This window comes from Chinchilla lanigera, unplaced genomic scaffold (genome assembly GCF_000276665.1).
Source record: "Chinchilla lanigera isolate Chin_1 unplaced genomic scaffold, ChiLan1.0 scaffold00133, whole genome shotgun sequence".
NCBI classification, from domain to species: domain Eukaryota; kingdom Metazoa; phylum Chordata; class Mammalia; order Rodentia; family Chinchillidae; genus Chinchilla; species Chinchilla lanigera.
In genome coordinates this window covers 1,156,966-1,179,452 of record NW_004955534.1, presented here as the reverse complement: position 1 = coordinate 1,179,452, position 22,487 = coordinate 1,156,966, and the positions used below count along the sequence as shown (strand labels likewise).

Sequence of the window (22,487 nt, the reverse complement as noted above, 5' to 3'; positions counted from 1 at the left end):
CAGGTGTTATTTTCACTTCTGTCCCACCTCCATCTTTATTAACAACCTGAACAAAGACATAGAAGGCAGGCACGATCAAATATGCAGGTTTTACCATGCTAGAGGACTGTCCTATATGCTAGTTGACAGAATCAAGGAGGAAGCAGTGATCTTGGTGGCATTTCAAAGACAAACCTGTATCTAGGTTTGAAGAAAAATCACTTGTTAGTGAGACACGGAGCAGTCCCTGCTCAGGTACAGAATTTGAAAGACCTGAGCTTTACACACATGTATTGTGCAGTGGGGTACAGGGCTTCACTTGACTGTAAACTCAATGGGACTCAACATTGCAACTTAAAACATCCCTGAAAGGCATGTGTGGTCTTGGGCAGCAATGCTAGAACAGGGGCTGCGGTCCTAGTGCTGGGTAGGGCACGGGGATCTGGCCACATTGGAAGTGTGCAGCATCCCATTCTGAGCACCACATTGTAGGAAACGCATTGACAGACCTGAATCTCTCCTTGAAAGGATAATCAGGATGTTGAAGAACCGCAAAACTTGATGAGGCACAATGGAAGTAACCTCGAAGACTCGTAATTGCTGAATTCTAACATCTGTGGTGTTGTGAAGTTGAAATGGAAATAGGCTTTCTTCCTTTCTGTGATTCCAGGGGGCAACAAAGAACCAACTTAAGAACTACTAAACAGGTGTCTAAGACGCAGAGAGATGGGTTGTTGAGGAAGTCAGTTCTCTATTAATTACTAGGTCAAATAAGTGGTCTGCCAGGCATGGTTATATTAGTTACCTATTGTTGCAAAGCAAATTCTTCCAAAGTTGAGCATCTCTAAGCAACACACACTTACCACCTTACAGTTTCTGTGGGTCAGGAATCTAGGCACAGTTTACCTAGTGGCCTCATGAAGTTGCAGTCTGGCTCTAAGTAGGATTACAGTCTTGAGTAAAGGCTTGGGTGGGGCTGGAAAATCCATTCCCAAGCTCACTCCTGTGGTTGTTGGAAAGCTTCAGTTTCTCACTGATTGCTAGGTGTAGGTTATGGCGGGTTGAATCATGTTTTCTCAAAATGGTATGTTCAAGTCTCAACCTCCAGTACCTGTGAATATGACATTATTTGGAAATAGAGTTTTTGTAGATATAATCAAGTTAAGATGAGGTTATACTGTATTAGCGTGAACCCTAAATCTAATAACTAAGTGTCCTTATCAGAAGAGGAAAGGAAACACAGAGAAAAAGATACATAGACACACAAAAACGCAGCCATGCGAAGATAGAGGCAGAGGTCAGAGTGATGCGGAGATTTCCCGGAGCCATGAGAATCTAGAAAGAAGCAAGGAGAGATTCTTCTCCAGAGCCTTCAGAGGGAACATGACATTGCTGATACCTTGATTTTGAACTTCTAGCCTCCCTAACTGTGAGAGAATAAATTTCTGTGGTTTAGCCCTTACTTTGTGGTAATTTATTACAACAGCCTCCAGAAACTCATACAGAGGCTTCCCTTAGCCTCTGAGCACTTGGACCTTCCCACAGGGTTACCTCCTGCCAGAGACGCTGCCCTCCCCAAGGGAGTGATCCAAGCAAGAAAGAATGTGTGAGAAAACCCCCAATGTGGACACCATGGTCCTTTCTCACCTAATTTTGGAAATGACACCACATTGCTGCTGCTGTTTGACTATTTAAAAGCAAGTCGATTAGTACAGCCCATGTTCAAAGGGAGGGGGATTTCAGAAGAATGATTACCAAGAGGCAAGAAGCATTTGATGTCATCTTAGAGGCTGCCTAAAACAATAATGTTTGGTGATGATGCTTCTTCAAGATTGTGCCATTGTGGCATTCCATGTGTTTTGTGTAGCAAGGCAGGCTTTGGAATGGGTGATGCTATATGTTAGACTTGCCTGTGTTGTGTACTAAACCTTCTAATGAACTGCCAATCCCTTTCATTTATCTGTATAAATGAAAGATAATACTGTCTATCTCTCTGCATACATAGAAGGTAAACATGTCAAAGCACTTAGGATGATACCTGACATACATTGGAGCTCATTTACGAATAGTGTAGCGGTAGCTATTGCTAGGTCTTCTAGTAGTGGTAAGTAAGTAGTAAGAAAAGGTAGTCACTGTTAATGATGTGAGATCTTTAATAGATATGGTATCTTTTATATCTTTTAATAGTGTCTAGAACTAGTTAAGATACCCTAATTGTAGACAACCCTTAAGGTGTTTATTCATCCTAGAAATTTCAGGCGCTATAACAGGACATTTTTAAATTATTACGGTAACAGAAATTATCTTTTGGGGCTGGGGATTTAGCTCAGCGGCAAAGCGCCTGCCTGGCAAGTGCAAGGTCGTGAGTTCGGTTCCCGGTACCGGAGAAAAACCAAACAAACAAACAAAAAAAAATTATCTTTGAAAAAATAGGTTGGGCTAGGAGACAGAAATAACAATAGCTAACAAAATTGTTCCCTGATTTATTACTAAAAAGGATCTAGTTTTTATGTCTTTCTGTTTGCTTTCCATTCTCTAGGTAAGAAGCCCAATTCCACATTCTATATGACCGTGTTACTTATCATTCCAGTCATCGTTGCGGGTACAATCATTGTCCTTCTGCTTTATCTAAAAAGGTAAGGCACCTCCCCAGACAGATTTTACAGTTTCTGCTAGCCTTGTTGCTATGGTTACTACTCTCGGAGCTAGTTTTTATATTTTCCCAGTGTATTAGAAGCATTTTCACCATAAATGGCTTTTGATGGCATGACATGATAAAGAAAAGTACTATTGTGCCCATTTTCTGGTGAGGTTAGGTCTCTGCTCAAACACTGCTTCTGTTGCATGTGTTTAGCCTTGTTGAATAGGCTCTGTGTTCATTTATTCATTCAAATGTCTAATTTATCAATGGTTATTTGGTAGCTTATGGAATGTAATTTTAAAAATAGAGGCTGGGAGTGTACCACAGAGGTAAAGCCCAGGCTTAGGATGTGTGAAGCCCTGGGTTCAAACCTCAGAACCAAAAAAGAAAAAAGAAATGAAGATGATTGCCAATGAAATGACTTACGTAATACTAATGCAAGCAGCGTGCTACCTAAAGCTACAGGGATAAAGACTTTAGAGATTGTCACTAATATATGGTGCTCATTCCTTAAGAATGTTTTGTCTTCTCTATCTCACTATAGGCAGTGTTACTTGCTGTTGCAGTAAATACCTAAGATTGGAATAAGGCTATTAGTTCTCCAGAACCAACATTTTATATTTCGACATTATTTCATTATGCATCTTATACACCGAATGCCTATTTATATGCCACACACTGCTCTAAGTGCTGGTGGCACAACAGTAAAAAGGACAAAGTCTCTATCTGTGTAATAGCAGCACACACACACACACACACACACACACTGGTTTCACATAGTGAAAAGTAGAGTTGCATGTTGGCAGGAGATGGGGCTAGTAAGTGACTGGAGATGCATCTTATGTAGAAGAGCCAGAGAGGTCTCTCTGAGAAAATGACATGTGAGGAGGAAAATAAAGTAAAGGAGTGAACCACTAAAATATTTGAATAAAGAGCATCCAAGCCCAACTGAACAGCAAGTGCAAAGGCCTTAGTGCTGGAATAAGCTTGGTGTGTCCGGCTGAGGTAGAGTGTACAAGAGAGAGAGTGGCTGGACAGGAAGTGGAGAAGTCGGCAGAGCAGACCATGCAAGCCATGGCAAGGAACTATGTCTTTTTCCTTAGACAGTAGGAGATATTGGAGCATTTTAAGCAGGGTAAGGGTGTGATCTGAGGAAAGGATCGCAGTAATTGCTGAGTGAAGAAATGACTTGTGCAAAAACGGGAGCAGGTAGACTAGTTAGCAGGCATTGCAGTATTTTGGGAGAAAGATGAGGATAGCCTATACTAGACGGTTAGTAATAAAGGTAGGAAGAAGTGATCAGGTCATGCAATATATTTTGAAAATACAGTTGCTAAGACTTGCTGGCTGGTAGCGGCTTCTCTGTGGAAGTGTAAGGGAAATTGAGGATTCAAAGACACCCATTAACAGTTTTGTACTTAAACAACTGAGTAAGTGTTATCTGCCATTTGCCAGACAGAGAAGACTGAGGAGTGCTGCCTTTAGGGAAAGATAAAGACTTCATTTTTGAACATATTGATGCCTACTAGGTATCCAAGGAGACATGTTAAATAAGCACTGTATATATGAATCTAGAATTTAAGGGAGAACTCTGGAATGGAGATATGATGGGGGGAGTCATTGCCATGTATGTGTTTGAAAAGACTGCAAGAGAATGCTCCTAAAGTGAGTAAGATACAGAGAAGTAAAAAGGACAAAAACTTGAAGCTTGAACACCAATAGGTAGTCCCTGAAAAATGAGTCAGGTCACCAAAAGGGACTACAGGATTCAAAACTGGAAAGGAAAAAAGTAAGAAGAAAAGAAAAATGAAAGAGAAATATACCCTATCCTTAGATTGTTTATCAAAATTATAAAAAGCAAGCTTCTGTCTGGTTGTTAGAAGTAAAACATCAATATTATTTAAATGATAGAATGTAAGTAATTTCTTATCCTGGGGGCCTGCTTGCTGTGCTCAAACTTGATGCTCTTAAGACATAGATTTTTCCATGGCTTTTTTACAGAATTGTTTTCACAACTGTCTTGTCACTAAAGGAACATGTATATGATGACTTTTGCTAAGTCATGACTTTCGTGTAACTTCCTTTAGTAAGGCTGTACTTAAGTGGGGCACTCCTATCCAGTGGAAGGTTTGATTCAAATTATATCTGTTTTCTTAAAGGCTCAAGATCATTATATTCCCTCCAATTCCTGATCCTGGCAAGATTTTTAAAGAAATGTTTGGAGACCAGAATGATGATACCCTGGTAAGCACTGAGTCCATGGGAATTTGATTGAAATTGGTTATGTTTTTTGAGGCTACAGAATTTTTTATAAAAATCACAATTTCAACAATTTTAAATGTATAATTCAGTGCTATTAAGCACATTTCTAATGTTGGGCGACTATCATGACTGTCTATTTCGAGAACTTACTCAATCAACCCAAACAGAAACTACGCTCATTAAACAATAGCTCTCCATTCTGCCATTTCCCTGTCCCTGATAAGCACTATGAACTTCCTGTCTCTGGGGATTTACCGAGTCTAGATACCTCATATACGTGGAACCAACAATATTTTTTTCTTTTTATGTGTACTCATTTCAGTTTGCATCAGGTTTTCAAGGTTTATCATGTTGTAGCATGTACCAGAATTTCATTTCAAAATTGGTTTTCAAACTATAGTTTTATCTAAAAAGATTAAAGAGCTGATTTAAGGTATATCTCAGGCCAAGCATACCAGCTAAGAGGTCCTTAGTACACTTTGCCTATTTTAGATCATGGGTTATGCCTGTTTTTGAAGTGTAAGGGGCATGTTTCATCCAAACATCCAGGAGGAAGAGCCTCCTTTGTGAAGGTAGCCTGATAGACAGGCCTTCTGACTCTTAGATAATTTTTAAAACTCAATACAGGAAAATATACAGGGCAATTGAAATGCACTTTGGTTGTGCCATTGTGTGGGAAGTCGGACCCCGAACACAAGAAAATAGAATAGGCTCATTCCAACTGTTAAAGTTGGTTTCCAGCAGACTCTAAAGCTAGAATTATAGCTACAAACCTAAGGCATTATTGGAAGAAAAGAATTTGAAGTTTCTGTGATAAATGCAGTCACCCTAATGAAATCATAAAAACACTAAATGAAATAAATACCAATATGGCTGTATATATTTTAAATTAGTACTAATAGGCATAAGGCAGTTAATTTAAGGAAGTAACACAGCATACTAGATAATAGCCCAGGCTCTGGAGTCAGATTGTCTGCATTCAAATGTCTGCTGTGTCACTGACTGTCTTTTTAACTTTAAGTGATTTCCTTATCCTCTCTTGACTCAGTTTTCCTATTTGTAAAGTGAAGGTAACAACAGCGCCTGCCTCCTAGTACTATATGGATTCACTTAATTTAATACACAGTAATTAACAGTATAAACTAGTTAGCATGCCTGGCACATTGTAAGTGCTTCATAAGCATGCGTGATGAATCTTAACTGTTGATAATCATTTCCATCTGTCTTTCATGCCAAAATGATTCTTGCAATAATGGTTGATTCACAGTGGGAGCAAAGTTATTTGGCTCGGGAAGGAAGGCAGAGAAGCTGGTAGACTATCAGAGAATTCTTTTGGATCACTTTTTCTCCAGTTCTCCTTCACAGACAGTGGGTAACTGCAGACTCTGGGGATAGGGCACCACTAGACAGACAGGTGCAGAAATCTGGTGCCTGACTGCACACTGTAAGTGGGGCAAGTGTGGCGATCAGTGGTTCTTCAACTTTGAATCACAATCAGATGGAATGTTTGTAAGGTTCCTGGGCTCCTGCTCCAGAAATTCTGATTCAGTAAGTCAAAAATGAGGCCTAGGCACCTGCATTGTTAACAGGAGCCCACAGGTGATTCCCATCATGTTACAGGAGTCTATAGAAGGACTAGGGTCTGCATAAAGGGTGGCAGGCACCATGTCTAGCTGTGAAGGTGGCAAGAAGCCCTGGAAACAGCCCAAGAAGCACACCAAGGAGATGCATGAGAAAGAAAAGGTTTTTAACCAGAAACACAGGGGCAGAAGAAACTCACGGAGCTAAATATGAATGTTGTTGAGAAGAACCCCCTGGCCAAAGGTGGAACTTAAAAATCTGGCAAAAAGTAAACTTTTCTTTTTGCTTGACGTGACAGTGCCCCTTGATTCTACTCCTATTTAAACATCTGGATTCCCTGCCATAGTATCTTTTGCCACTCAGAGCTAGAATGAAGTGTTTTCTTGTAGTTCATCATATATTTAGGGATAAACTTTAATGGTGATGATGATTAAAAAGATAGTTTGTGGTCCATACTTCGAAATCACTGTTAGAGATATTTTCCCTTGCCACTATTTCTTTCTTCATTTCAACAGCTGCTATGATAGATGCTGGAAGTTGGGAATTGTGCAAGTAATGAAACCGCTCTAACCAATTATTGAAGGTCTACTGTGTTCCAGACTGTGTAACAAGTACCTTGCTTACTTTACTGAATCCTCCTACCCACCCTGTGGAATAGAGGCTGTCAGTATCTTTACAGATGAGGAGGGGCTGGGGATTTAGCTCAGCGGCACAGCACCTGCCTGGCAAGCACAAGGTCATGAGTTCGATTCCCAGTACCAGAAAAAAAAAACAAAAAAAGTGAATTACAGATGAGGAAATGGAGCATCAATGGGGCTAACTAACTTAGCTATGATCACACAGCTGGTTGGTGCTAAGGTAGGATTTCACCCAAGACTATCTAATTCCAGAGTTCTCTTACTCTTTCCACTATGCTGTATTGGCTCGTAAGATAGGGTGCTTGTTCTCAAGCATACCGCTGTCTTCTAAAAGTTTTGTTTGACAAAAGTAGAGAGTTTGGATAGGGGAATTCTGACAAAAATATTTGGAGTCACATTATGAATAGCTTGCAATGGGAAGGTATTAGGAATATTACTCTATCAACCATTCAGGTGGGATGGATCAGAGAGAGGAAGCACTAACATGGCAGCAAACTGAATTGCCCCATTAGATGTCTTGTTTGGCTGGTGTGATATATTTAAATTTTTTGTATTTGAAATCTTAGGCAGGACATTTGCTGTCTGACTCATTTCAGCCCCTGTTATTCTCAGTTCCCACTGTGGTTTCACACACTGACCTCAATGCCAGACCTCTGAAGGACATTTGAATTTGCTGCACTTCTTAGCAGGATGGAGGCTAGTCAGAGTGCCAGGACACAAATGCCCAATATCTGTGCAAACACGTGTGCACCTACCAATATACACAAGACAGCCAAACCAAAGCCTTGATGAGATATACATTTCTCCTCGAATGAATTCCTAAAAAGAGGCAATATTTTGTTTGTAACAAGTAGATAGGGAAGTAGCACTGTTTATGTGTTGCTGATGGGCCTGGAATAGAGTATACCAGTTGAGTATCTGTATTAGTCAACTTTCCCACTGCTAGGACACAATATCCAATGCCCACACAACTCAAAGGAGAAATTAGTTCAGCATTTCAGGGGATTCGGTACATATTTGGCAGGCTCCAAGGCAGAAGGGCATGGTGGAGCAAAGTTGTGTGGGAAGCAGAACAGAGGCACACCACCAGAGAGGAGGAGACAAGGGACCAGATATAGTACACAAAATCATGCCTCTGTGACCCATCCAGACACGCACCAGCAAGTGTGTTCTACCAGTCTTCTGGCCAACTCCAAAGCCAATCAAGTTGCCACAATTAAACTTAACTGTCACATTATGCATTATTCAGAATATTTACAACCTGAAATATTCTAGATCTTGGAGTTAGTCACTGTATATTTGCATAGACTTTGCTTGCTGAACATTTCTAATCCAAAAATCTAAAATCTGAAATGCTCCAGAATAAAGAAAACTTTTGAGAGGGCTGGGGTTATAGCTCAGTGGCACAGCAGCTGCCTGGCAAGCCTGAGGTCCTCAGTTCGATTCCTGGTACAAAAAGAAAAAAAAAAAACTTTTGAAGTATTATGTCATTGCTCAAAGGTTTAGATATCTGCTAGGCATGTGACACATACTTGTAATCTTACCTACTCAGGAGGCTGAGGCAGAAGGATTGCAAGTTTGAGGTCAGTCTGGGTGACTTAGAGAGACCCTGTGCCCCCACCCCCAAAAAAGCTGGGATGTAGCTCAGTGCTTTCTGGGTTTAACCCCCAGTACCAGAAAAAGAAGTTTCAGATTTCTGACCATTTCAGATTTTGGTTTTTCAGATTAAGAGTGCTCAACCTGTATATCCTTTCTGGAGGGCAACTTGATAAAATGTAATAAGAATCTTTGATCCTATAATTATACTTTTAATAATAGATTTTAAGGAAATAGCCCAACTATAGCACAAGGATGGTCAATACATCATTTGCTTTCTAACATGAAAAATTAGAAACCAACGAATCATCAATAACCAAGAATTAGTTTAGGAAAGATTAAGTTTTCAGAGTTTACTGTTTTAACACAATACTCAGAGTAGGAAACATTATACATGTGTAGTATACTGCAATTCTAATTGTTATACAAGTGCCCCAGTGCACTCCCAAAACAATGAATGGAAGGAAATGGGTCAAAATGAATGATCATCTCTAGGCAGAGGGGTTGTATATAACTGATATTCTCTAACTCAAATTTCCAAATCGTTCATGAGCTGTATTACTTTCATAATAAAAGAAGCCCTGCCCAAGTCATTCACAAAGAGAACCTTATAGTCATCTGGGGCTGAATTTACGTGGTACCAGAGGAGACCAATGTAAGAGACATTATTAAAGGAAACTCATTATGACTTGGTGACTCAGTGTGGGTGATGGAAGGTGGGGAGAGTAAACAATAATTTCAGTTTTGCAGGTCTGAGTGATAATGGCAACATCCACAGCAAAATCAGATCAATTATCTTTCCCAGAGATGGGAAAATTGCTTCTTTTCAATTTGCTGTCTAGAGGATAACATGTTTGTTTGGTTTTTTTTTTTTTTTTTTTTTGGTTTTTTTCCAGTACCAGGAGTTGAACTCATGACCTTGTGCCTGCCAGGCTGGCGCTCTGCCATTGAGCTAAATCCCCAGCCCCAATAACGTTGTTTTTGTCCCCATGAGTCAGATAATTTTGTAATTTAGTGAGGCAGATACACTGACAAGATGAACCACTGAAAGCATAAGGTGTTTTTGTTCATAGTGGCTGCGGACCAGTAAACACAATCACTTCTTTAGCATGGAAAATATAATAAAAATATCAGATATGGGAAAGGGTAAGAGAACAATTTTTCATGTCTACTTTTAAACAAATGTATTATCTACTTTGTTTACATGGCTGCAATCCCCACAAATTGAACTGCATATGCAAGAAGTCTAACCTTTTACTTCTGAAATCATGGAGTTAGAGAATGCACATTCCCCTTGAGGTCATCTAATGAAGTGGATGTTTACATCTTTAATTACTTCCCTTTAGTTACTAATTTTCAAAACTTTAGATTCTCTTCTAACTTCTTTAGAGATAAGGGCTTTTTAGGGATCACAGAAAAGTTTCTCAAGGATTCGCATATAGAGAGGACTCAAACCAGGTAGCCCATAATGATCAGATCCTTTTCAAACACTCTTTGCATTCATACTATATCATCAGTAGTGCTTCTTTAAAAAATGTTTAGATGTGGCCATGAATAAATTAAATCTTCATCATATTTTTTCTTAATGTTTCCAGCACTTTGATGATGTTTTGTTCATCACTGTAGTAACATTTTGGCCAGCAACGTTTCTTCCTGTTGTTTTGCTATTTGTCTTTTCCTTGTGACTCACTAGGCTGCTGGCCATGTTAGAGATGGGGGAGTGGGTAGCAGGAGTTGTTTCTTCTCTTTATCTGCATTTACTTCATCCGTAAAAATATTTATTCTCCAACTTCTTAGAAAAAACAGTTATATTTTCAGTACTGGGCCAGTTTTACCTTCCTGATAGAAAAGCAGGTTTTTACCTTGGAGTTGTCTGCCAAATATTTTAAAAGATTTTTACTTCAGTATATATTCTTAAAAACTAAGAATGTTTTCCTACATAGCATAAATAACATTACTATTCTTTAAAAATTATTAATTCCCTAATATTATCTAATACTCAGGGACATTCAGATTTTTTCAACTATCCCAAGTGCCTGGGGACAGATATCATCCAGTTGTCCAACCATTAGTGACACTAATATTGATCACTGTATTTTACGTAATAACAGTATGTCCCCTCCTGCCATCCATATTCAATTCTTGCAACCTGAAGGTTCTTTGTGTGGTGTTCTGTTAGCACTCTGTCAACCCTTCCGCAAATGCTTTTATATCAGTGGATATCCTTGCTTGAGTCAGTCATTTCTTTAGGGGTTATAGAATGATGATTTTCGCATTCTATCATTTCAGCTACATTTGTAAGCTGGTAATTTTCTATATACCCCTGCTTTCTATCATCAATGAACTCTTTGTTCTGAAATTCACTTCTGCTGAGGATATAGCTCAGTGTCACAGCGCCTGCCTGGCAAATGTGAGGTCGTGAGTTCGATTCCTGATACAAAAAAAAATTTACTTCTTGCTAAAAAATAACAGGTTAAATGTTTAATTTTTACTTTTCCCTTATCAGTTTTTAAAAAGAGTTGGATTAAAAGCCACCTCAAATAGTACCAAATTAGTCCCCTGGGTACAACATTAAACTTGTTATATTTAAAGCTGCAATACTCTTAAGGCACGATGATCTCCAGTTCATATTGTTCAACTTTCAGTTTACACTGTTGATCAAAGAGGATTGGAGTATGAAATAAGCTGACCTGTGTACAAAAAAACCCAGTGATTGTGCATGGTGCTTAGGTGCATGAAACCCACCCCGACTCACAGACAATTTGCTGTGAGAAGTATCCTAACCACATCTTGAAAATAATGTCACACTGAGACTTTATGTTCTATTGTACTACTGAATTTGTCCATTCCTTTACAGTATAAAAAACCCTATGTAAGGCATTGTTTTTCTAGGCTTAGGTGATTAGCAACTGAAAGCCAGCTATGTTAGTCTCATTAGCACTACTTTTTTTCATGTATAATTGTTTTTCCTCTTTGGCCATTATTCTATTGCTGATGAGCTAATTTTTTTGAGAAGCATAAAGAGGTTTATTAGGCAAAATTTTAAGTATACACTCAAAGAAAATAGTGTTTAGGCCCTCAAGAGAGAGGCACGCTATAGTCTGGAGCTGGAAGTATTTAGAGGAGAGTGTGTTTGAGGGAGTAGAAATCTGTGGAGTTTGTGAATCTTTAGAAAGCCTATGTTCAGTTTAAAAGAAAAAAGTGGCAGCCCCCCTCCCCAGGTTGATGGCCTTAGGCCTGATATTACTTTTAATTGGCAGTATAATGACTGATTATGGCCTTGTAATTGTATGAATTTGTTTACTTTTTCCACAAGTGATTCTCTTTTTTTGAGACAGGGTCTTGCTATGCAATTCAGGCTGGCCTTGAGCTTGCTATGTAGCCCAGGCTGGCCTTAAACTTGCGGCAATCCTCCTGCCTCTGCTTACCAAGTGCTAGCATTATAGACATACACCACCACACCCAGCGGTAATTCTAAAATTAGACAGTCATATAATTAATAAAATTAAGCAGGCCAGTGCCTCTGTATTTGCTCCTTTTAGCTTATATGGACATATTCCATGCAGTGTGTGGGAAAGGCTACAGTGCTAATAAAAGGTAAAAATGCGAGCAGTCTAAATTTTAGGAATGAAATAGCCAGTTGAAAAGACTGATATTTTCTTAGAGGCCATTTCTGCTTCAGTATTCACCTTATTGAAACAAGTTGCTTTTTTTCTTGTCCAACACAGTTAAGCATTGGATCTAGTGACCAGAAACTAATAAAAGTATTATTTTCAGTGTGCATTTAAATTTCTTTTCTTTACAAATAAACATATATTTATTGTAGAAAATTGAGCTGCACACAATCAAGAAACAAATCACACTTAATTCTACCACTTAGAAATAACTATCTTCAGCATTATACGAATACCACAAGTAAACAGAAATGTTCTCACGGATTGAAGGAATAATAGCAGCAACAGTCCATGCTTTCTGAACCTTTAATATGTGCCAGATACTTTCGTAAGCAATTTCCCCAGTAATCTTTCTCCACTCTAAAGTCAGTATATATTATCTTTATTATTCAGCTGAAGAAAATGAGACAGCAGAATGATATGTAGAGCTTGCTCGAGGTTACATTGCTAGCATACAGTGGCACTGAGATCTGAACTTAATTAGCAAGTGATAGAGCTGGGATCTGAACACCAGGCATCCTAAATCTCCAGTCCACACTTTTTATATAATACATTTAAATGAAATTATCATATTGAACTTTATTTGAACAACTGAGAAACAGATGGAACTAAAGAAATTTCTGAAATTCTGTTAAACTATAAAATATGTATATTTCAGGTGGAGTCTTGCTATGTTGCCCAGGGTGGCCTCAAACCTCTGGATTCAAGTAATCCTCCTGCCTCAGCCTCCTAAGTAGCTGAGACTACAGATGCATACCCCATTCCCAGCTTAGAATAGATTTTAATGATTGTTGAGAAGATCAGTTTTTCCATATGCTCTCCCCTTTCACTCCCTACTTTTAAAGTTGTCCAGTCTCTGCATTGTCATTGCCCTCATTTAGTCTTCTATGTATGGATATATATTTGGTGCTCACTACTGGATTTTATGGCAATATCTCTCAGTCATTTTGAGTGTTTGAAGCTATTAAAGCTTTCTCAGGAAGGTTTCATGGGACTAACATTTTCTGAATGCTTTACACATTGACAGGATTTGCTACATTTATCATAAAAAATCATTTTAGCAAGATATCAAAATCATATGTCCTGTCATCCATTTTCTTTTGGCATAAAATGTGTCAAAGAAATCTGAAAATATAATTTTCTATGTTAAAACACTTGGTCTTTTTGTCTGTTTGTTAAATGATTTTTTCTTTAAAAATCCGATAATTTTCCAGAATGTATCTTGGTGGTGTTGGTCATTCTGCTTGACTTTCTGAAGTACAGGTTGAGCACCTCTAATCTGAAAATTCAAAATCCAGACTATTCCAAAATCTGAAAGATTCTAAGCACCAACATGATGCTACAAATGGAAAATTCTACACAATAAAACTTAGTTGTATGAACAAAATTACTTAACATGTTGTATAAAATTACCTGCAGGCTGTGGGGCTGGTGGTGATAAGTAAAATAAGTGAATTTTGTGTTTAGATTTAGATTGCATCCTGAAGATAGCTCATCAACGATATATCTGCAAGTACTCCAAAATAAAAAAAAACTCCCAAATCCCAAAAACTCTGGCTGTACGCATTTTGGATAAGGGATACTCAACTAATTCAATTTCCTTTTCTTTGCTTGACTTCTATATGTGTCATGTCCTCTTGAATAATTTTCATCCACTTTCTTGTCTTTTTTGACTTAAAAATCCTACATTTTGTCTTCTGTTTCCTTAAGGTATTGTCTAATTATCTGCTGTGTTTGCCTTATGTTCCTTCTAGCTTAGTCTTCATCTGAAATAAAACTATTGTTTTCTTTTACTTTTAATTCTCTCCTAAGTTTTGTTATTTCATTTCTTATTCTAGCTTTTTATGTTTTCTTCCATATAATTTATACTTTTTCATATCATGAAACTTTTTAAAGAGGTTCAGCTTTTTTTGAAATGTTAGATTGCAATATTTATTGATTTTTCATGTACTTCTCTTTCAGGCATGTTTTAATTCTGTAAGAGTATTATTCTATTGCTCATTTTTACATGAAATTAGTTTCCTGAAGAAAGCTTGATTTGGGTTAGATTTTTCTTGCTAATGTCATGACTATAGAGTTACATTTTCTATGATTTTTGAGACTTGTTCAAAGTTAGCCTGAATTTCCCTCTGAAATATCCTTGCCCTGCCTGTCTGCTTCCTCTTTTTCTGTTTCTATTTTAAATGTTTAAATATTTTGCTGTTTTTTATTTTCTCTTTCCTTCTGTCTTGGTTACTTTTTTTTGTTGCTGAGACAAAATACCCAACGCCCAAAATGAAGGAAGGAAAGGTTTATTTAGCTTACAGTTTGTGGAGGTTTCAGTCCATACTTGGCTGGCTCTGAGGCAGAAGATAGCAAAGCAACAAGAGCAAGAGGGAATGGCAGCCAAACAGCAAAGCAGCCAGAGCAAAAGGGAGGAATGGCGGCAAGCAGCTTCTTTCCCTGCCTTACATTGTAAACAGGCTGCCCCCACCTAAGGGGCATGTAGCTCTCACATAATCTCCATGCCCACCTCTTCCACAGGCTCAGGATATATACAAAGTAAGCACCCTGGCTTCCTGCTGAGTCACTTAGCCAAACCTCTAGACTCCCCAAGTTGACACAATGTATCAACCATAACACCTTCCTTCTACATTTATCTGGGCTTTCTACTTTCCTGTTTGTTTTTCTTATCTCTCTGTCCTGGGCAATTTGGAGTCCATTCTCACTAGTTTCTCCTGAGTACAGCTTTACCCCACAAGGGAGCTTAAGATGATTCATTGTGAGAGTTCATGAAGGCTTAAACCGTTCCCAGTCTAGACCATGAACTCTTTTCACTCACCCACTGTTTGAAGAGGCAAACCTCTCTCATTCACTGCTCTTACTCACAAATTACTTCACTAACATTTGAGAAAATTACTTTATAGAGTTCGCAAGTCTCTCAAATGCCATGTTGATTCCATGTACTCTTCCACAGCTCATACCATTTTGATTTTGTAGGTATCTCTGGTTTGTCGTCACCTACTATTATTTCTGGATTCATGGGGGAGTCATTTTCATACAGTTAGTTTAGACTGTGTTAGGGAATTTTGGTTTTGCTTTCCTACATGTTCTACTTATCTTTTATCTACACATTTTTTTAGAGTGGCATTTGGAGAGATTCAAAATCTATACTGTCTCTACTAACTTCCTTCTAGAATTTCTCTGCAAACAACATACCATAGATAAAATCCTGCCACCTGTTTTTATACAGCCTTTGACTGATTTTGCAGTTTTTCTATCTTTTTTTCCCTTTGTTCCTTTTTTTGCGTGATTCTGGGAGCCTTTTATTCCATGATGAATCCCGGGCCTCACAAAAGGCAAGTGCTCTACCACTGAGCTATGTCCTCAGCCCTGTTTTAAACTCTTCCATTGATATTGACAAATTGTCATCACAAGAGGTTATACAAGTTAAATTCCAGTAAAGATATTGGCTAAATAAGTTATGATGCATTCATGCAATGAAATATTATGTGGAGGATAAAGAAAATAGAGTCATCCTATTTTACTGATGTGTAAAAATATATAACATATGCTGTTAATAAAATACCAGGTTACCTATGTAGAATATGATTTTTTTCATGCTAAGAAAACAGGAGCATTAGAATATACAAAATCACATCTATTTACAAGAAGGATAAATGAGAATTAAGTTGTACAAGTTTATACACTTGCCAATAGTACATCCAAATGGTTGGCCACACTTTTGCCAACCTTGGGTTAGCTAATTTAAACAAACCATTGTCAAATTGGTAAATGACAAAAGGGCATTTTAATTTCACATATCAGGTTTAATGTTTTTTCATAAGTTTATTGGTTTAAATTAATTATTTTGTGAAATTCTTCTACCCTGTCTGTTTCTCCCCTATGGTATTCATCTTTTTCTTGGTGGTTTAGAAAGTTTTTTGTATGTCATCTATTAATCCTTTGGCTTAACAATTTTTGCCTTTTTATTGTCTTTAGAGTGATTAATGATGTACAAAATATAAACTTTTCTGTACTAAAAACTCCTTTATTTTTTATATATAGAAAGCCCTTTCCACTTCATATATGTGACTCTGTGTGTGTGTGTGTGTGTGTGTGTTTGTGTGTAGTTATTCCCCTGTATATTTTTCTATTACTTTATTTCGTTTTTTACATTTAGGTCATTAATTCGTCAGGGACTTATTTGTGTAATCTATGATGTGGGATTTAAATTTGTTTTTCAAACACTTGGCTAATTGTCTTAGTGCCATTTATTGAATAAGCCATTATTTTGAGGTCTTATAATTTTTTAGATTGTGTTCATTAGAGGTCACTGCATTTCACATTTTTAAAAAGTCAAGTTTGCTGAAGTGTAATTTACATGCAATAAAATTTGCTCTCTTTAAGTATTCAATTAGAAGTATTTCAGCAGATACGTGCAATTTTGTAGCCACTGCTCCAATTAATATATAGAATATTAGGTAGGTGTGGTGGTGCATTCCTTTAATCTCAGTACTTTGGGAGGCTGCTGCAGGAGGAGTTCAAGCCCAGCTTGGGCAACCTAGCAAGAGCCTGTCTCAAACAAACAAACAAACAAACAAGCAAATAAACAAACAGCTAGTGATGTTACTCAGTGCCAGGTTCCTGGGTTAAATCCCTAATGCTGCAAGACCAAAAGAAGGAAGAGGAGGAAGAAGGAGGAGGAGGACGACGACGAGGGGAAGAGGAAGAAGAAGAAGGGAAGAGGAAGGGAAGAAGAAACAGACTATTCTTTTAGCATACCCCAAAAGTTCCCTCATGCCTTTTTGCAGTCAGCTCCCTATCTGATCCTGGACCTTGTCCCTAAAGTCTTACCTATTCCAGCATGTCATTTATATAAATGGAATCATAAAGTACATAGCTTTAAACTTTTTGAATCTGGCTTCTTTCACTTAGCATAACACATTTATGAGACAACTATGTTTTTACATATTTCAACAGTTCATTCCTTTTTATTGCTAAGCAGTATTCCTTGGTATGGCTGTACCATAGTTTATTTAACCATTCACTTTTCGAAGAACATTGGGGCTGTGTCCAGTTTGGGCACATTATAAAGTCAGATTGGTATAAACATCCCTGTAGAAATATTTGTGGACATGTTTCTGGGTAAAGACCTAGGAGTGGAACTTCTGGGTTATGTAGTAAGCACATATTTAGTTTTATAAGAAACTGTCAGGGTGTTTGCCACTGTGACTGTACTGTACATTTTCACCAACAAAATGTTAAAGATCTAGTTACTGTGCATCCTCATCAGCACTTGGAATTGTCAGTATTTTTAACGTTAGCCACTCTACTAGGAGTGTCAAGGTTAAATAATTTTGTTAGAATATTTGGATATTTTAAGTAGTATTTCCCAACTTATCTCTCATAAATTCTCTAAGACAGAATGCTCCTAACTTACTGGGTCCATCTCTAGTTGTACAACCTGCAGCAACTGAATAGTCATAGTTGTTCTTGCTTCTCTTTCCTTATTTCTGTTTCTTTCCCTAAGCGTAAGGAACCATAGAACATCAAAACAAAAAAGGAGCTTAGATGTAATCTAATGCAGGTGTTGTCAAACTTTTTCTGTAAAGGGCCTGGTAGTAAATATTTTTGCTTTTGCAAACCATTCAGTGTCTCTTACAGCTTAACTCTGCTATTATAGCATGAAACAGCTATAGGCAATACAGAAACAAATGAGTGTATTGCAATACAAATTTACTTAGTGAAATATAGTTTGCCCATTTCTTGTTTAATTTAACAACTTTATTTTTATAGGTGAGAGAATACACCTTAGATTTTATGCTTTTCCCCAGATACACAAGTAAAGAAGGCAAGTTCTAAGATACTGGCTTTCACCATAAGAGGCATGCATGAATTGGGTTCGGAATGAACTTGTCTTATGTGTAATGTCTAACAATTGATGTTAGATAAAGCTACTAATACAACACCTTTCAAAGGTTTTAATTGCACTAAAACTTTTAGGGCTTCCTATATACTGTCATTGCTCTAAATGTTAATTGACTTTTTAAGCTTGTTATATCACTGGAGCAATGGTCAAATTTGAGTGGTAAGAAAACAAAGGTAATAAATATTCAAGTGAAAGCGGTTGAAATAAGAACTACATGCTGAGCCGGGGATATAGCTCAGTGGCATAGGTGCTTGCCTGGCAAGTGTGAGGTCATGAGTTTGATTCCCAGCACCAAAACAAAAACAAAAAAAACCCAAAGAAATACATGCTACCCTTTTTTTCAACTTGAAAGGCTTTTTCCAATTCTGATAATGTCCAAAATTGTTTATCTTTTTTTTTTTTTTGGTACTAGGCAATGAGGAAATGAATTCATGACCACAAGCTTGCCAGGCAGGCACTGCACCACTGAGCTATATCCCCAGCCCAAATCTGTGTGTCTCTTAAGACAATTAAACACCATGCAATAGTCTCATGTTTTTCCAACCTCTAATGTTAATTATTGATTGTTTTGTTGTATTCTTAAAATAGATGAATATTCTTAGATCACAAAACAGAAACCAGAAAAACATACTTATGATTCCACACATGCAAAACTAAAAATAAGCATTGTCTTTTAGTACTCAGGAAAAGAACATTGCTGAGAAAAATTATCATGTATGTTTTTTTTCTCCCTTGCAGCACTGGAAGAAGTATGACATCTGTGAGAAGCAATCCAAAGAAGAAACTGACTCTGTAGTGCTGATAGAAAACCTGAAGAAAGCCTCTCAGTGATTGGGATAATTTATTTTTGCTTCCAGTATAATCTTGTGAAGATTAGTCATATTCTCCATTTGTTATCTGGGGACTCATTAAATGGAAACTGAAACTACTGGACCCTTTAAAAACAGGCAGCTCATAGGAGCCACAAGTTTTTGTGTGAGTCATACACCAAAAATTCTAAAAATAATGGGCCCTTTATAGATGTGAGAGGAGTCATTCTTACTGAAGTATAAAAGCAGACATCCTTTGTAAAGTCTTCAAACTAAGGGACAAAGCAAAACAGTGATGATAGCAGTAGAGTTTAAGCTTATTTAGAGCTGTGACAACTTCCTAAGGGATCTATACTTGATGCATATACTTTGTGTCAGGTAACACCAAAGAATTTTATTTGTAAGAGAACTTATTTTTGGATATAAATAGTAATGTTGAACATGACTCACAGAGAGTGGTTAGCAACTAAAATTGATATCACCTGGTATCTATTGTTTGGGATCCCAGTGAATAATGTTTATGGCTACTAAAGCTCCTTAGAAGTCTGGAAACATCTGCTGTGATAGTATTTTCCTCTGCTTTGAAAGCCAGAAATCACTGTTGGCCATGATAATTAAAACTATAAAAAAAAGTAGAGGCAGCTTCTTTACCAAGACCATTCCATGCCATTGCAGGCTTTTAAATGCAGTGGAACAGAATGACTCACTGGGTATTAAGAGTTTGAACCAAGGAATCTCTAATGGTGTATTTTTCCTCACTTCTGTTACTCAGATCAAATGTTGGCTACACGTTTGACTTGTGCTTGGTGCCAAGGTGTGAGGGACACACCCGACACTGGGTTTACAGGCTAGCTGGGACTCCTCAGTTCCTACCACTTTCTTTATCTCCAACCAGCCATTCCTTAGATTTTTCAACTTCCCAACTTCCATGTCAACATTCCCTTTTTCCCCTCTCCCTCATTCCCTTCCTCTGATCTTTTGAATTTCGTTGGAAAATAGGATATAAATCTGCTCAGAACACCTAAAGGAGCAGGGACAAATTTGCATCTCAGGTACAGTGTGAATAGACTGAGAAACAGTGACTAATTCTTGCATATTTTATAACTTCCATGTGAGTCTGCAGTTGTTGAGGGTTTTTAGTATTTGATGTTTATGCATTTTCTAAACTGCAATGAGATATTATCTTCACTTAGAACTTAGCTATTTACTTGAGAAAAAAGGTATAGTTGTATTCATTTCATCTATAAAATGGGCCCTAGGTTCCTCTTTTCCCCGCCACAAATGGTTAAGTAGATTTTATGTGTTACATTGATAGCCAGGGCTCCAACATATATACTTATTTTCTGCATATGTTAGAGTTCTATTCTCCCCCATACCCATAATGTATGCACATATATTCCTTTTCCTATTTCCTCCAGATTTAAAGAAGTAAATGAGAGGTATTTCCCCTTCTGTCTCTCACACACAGACTCAGATTGCTAGTAGAAATTTAAGAACATTATATCACAAGTTCTCCAAGCATTTACCAATTCATAGTAATAAAATGATGCTATTTGCAATTTCTGTTCCTGGGGCAGGGGAGATAAGAGGCCCCTGCTCTCCACAGTTTTGGATAAACATGGCACCCTGCTTCTATAGTACCAGAGGAGCACTGTACTCTGGCATTGCTGAGGAAATTGGAATGGGTGGTGTTTCCCTGCTGTGCTTTCAGTTTACAAGTTGGGTTGAGGTGGGATACAGGCACAATAAGTGTTCACTTGGTTCTGCTGTTCACTAGAAAGAATATTTGGTTTTCCTGTGTAGAAGTGAGATTACTTCCTTCTTTATAATTCTGTGAAGCAAAGCACTGAAACGTTTCAAGCAAAGCCATTTCTACTGTTAGCCTACTTTGATAGCAATGAGGAGGGGGCTTAGAAATTCCCGAGGAACTACTGATGGTGATAATCATACAGCCTACGAGTGGGGAAATCATATTTTCTTTCTATCCTCCTCTTTTAGCATAAAATAGCTAAGAGAGAAGGGGCGAGTAAATTAGGACAGTACCTATAATAGTTGTTAAATTGCTAAAAAGTGATGATGCACAGGTCATAGGAACTCATGGCGGCATTAATAGGAAAATAGTATGGTTGATATTTTACTGTTTTCTCTGACCTGTGTGGTTTTTTTTTACCCTGTGTACCTAAGAAAACCCACTGTAAGTATTTTCATTTTTACTCTTTTCTGCATCTGGGCACTGAAGGTATACATGATATTATGTTAGCATTTTGGTAGTGTCTTGAACTAGGGTCATTTTGCTTATAGGAATGCTTGAGTAAAATATATATAAATTGTCGTTTTGTATGTCACCAAAATGCTTTGGGAGGAAAGTGTTGTCAGGAGTGGGTGGTGGAGAAAATTGGAGTTAAAAGAATAAATATTGTAAAAAGATATTTCAAGGTAGATGTTTTATAATCATTTATCTGAAGCTTCCCTGTGTTCTGCTGTGCCTGTGTATTCTGATAATGCATGTACTTAGTTTAATATTAGTATAGTCTTTGCAAGTAGCACATAGAGAGACTTATGTGTATTTGATAAATTGTAGTTATAATAAATAATGGAAATGAAGAGCTGGTCCTTCCTGCTATTAAGCTGAACATAGAGTCCACTATGCTCGCCGTCATAGTTTGCATGATATATACATGATATACACAATACGCTTGACTGTCATAGTATATGTGATGGGGGATCTCTAGTTACAGATTAACCATATTAGTAGGTTAGATTTGAGACTAAGAATCAGTATTCAATAGCTGTCCTCTTAAGAAATAGTGATCTAATTTCATATTTTCTATAATTACAACAACATCGCTTCTCGGCCTTTTGGCTAAGATCAAGTGTAGTATAATTACAACAACATGATTTGAATGTCACAGAGTTTTTTTTCCTCCCTTGTATTAATTTCTAAGAGCACATCTGTAGCCAGGCCACATTTGTTTATTACTCTTAGTCTCTACGGTATCCAATCCCTAGAGTATGGCGAGTGCTGGTCTGGTTAATTCAGTAACTATTTGGAATTATCTGGAAGATTCTGGAAACCCATGTCCAGGTAATTATAGTTGTTTGTTTAAATAGGAAACCTCTTTCTAGCTGAGCATGGTGGTGCACGCTTGTAATTCCAGTACTCAGAAGGCTGAGGCAGGCAGATCACAATGACTTTGAGGCCAGCCTAGGCTACAAAGTGAGTTCAAGGCCAGCCTGAACTACATAGTGAGACCCTGTCTCAAAAAGAAAAAAGAAAAAAAGAAAGCTCTTTCTAATTCTTAGCATATCACCACCAAGTGTTATGACAGAAATCTTTTAACTGGGGACCCTGATGGTCATACATCTGTATGAAGTCTATGGAAACCAAATTTCTGT

At 37.7% G+C, this 22,487-nt stretch overlaps 1 protein-coding gene across 2 annotated transcripts in view; it reads left to right on the top strand.

Moving 5' to 3' along the window:
* Positions 1–21,695, top strand: part of Il13ra1 (interleukin 13 receptor, alpha 1) — a 47,401-nt gene extending 25,706 nt beyond the window's left edge. For both annotated transcript variants that reach the window (XM_005410457.2, XM_013507707.1), the window contains 3 exons: positions 2,519–2,615; positions 4,780–4,864; positions 19,021–21,695. In XM_005410457.2, coding sequence (XP_005410514.1) covers positions 2,519–2,615; positions 4,780–4,864; positions 19,021–19,113 — 275 coding nt within the window. In that variant the 3' untranslated portion in view covers positions 19,114–21,695. The remainder of the gene's footprint in view (positions 1–2,518; positions 2,616–4,779; positions 4,865–19,020) is intronic.
* The last annotated feature ends 792 nt before the right edge of the window (positions 21,696–22,487 follow it).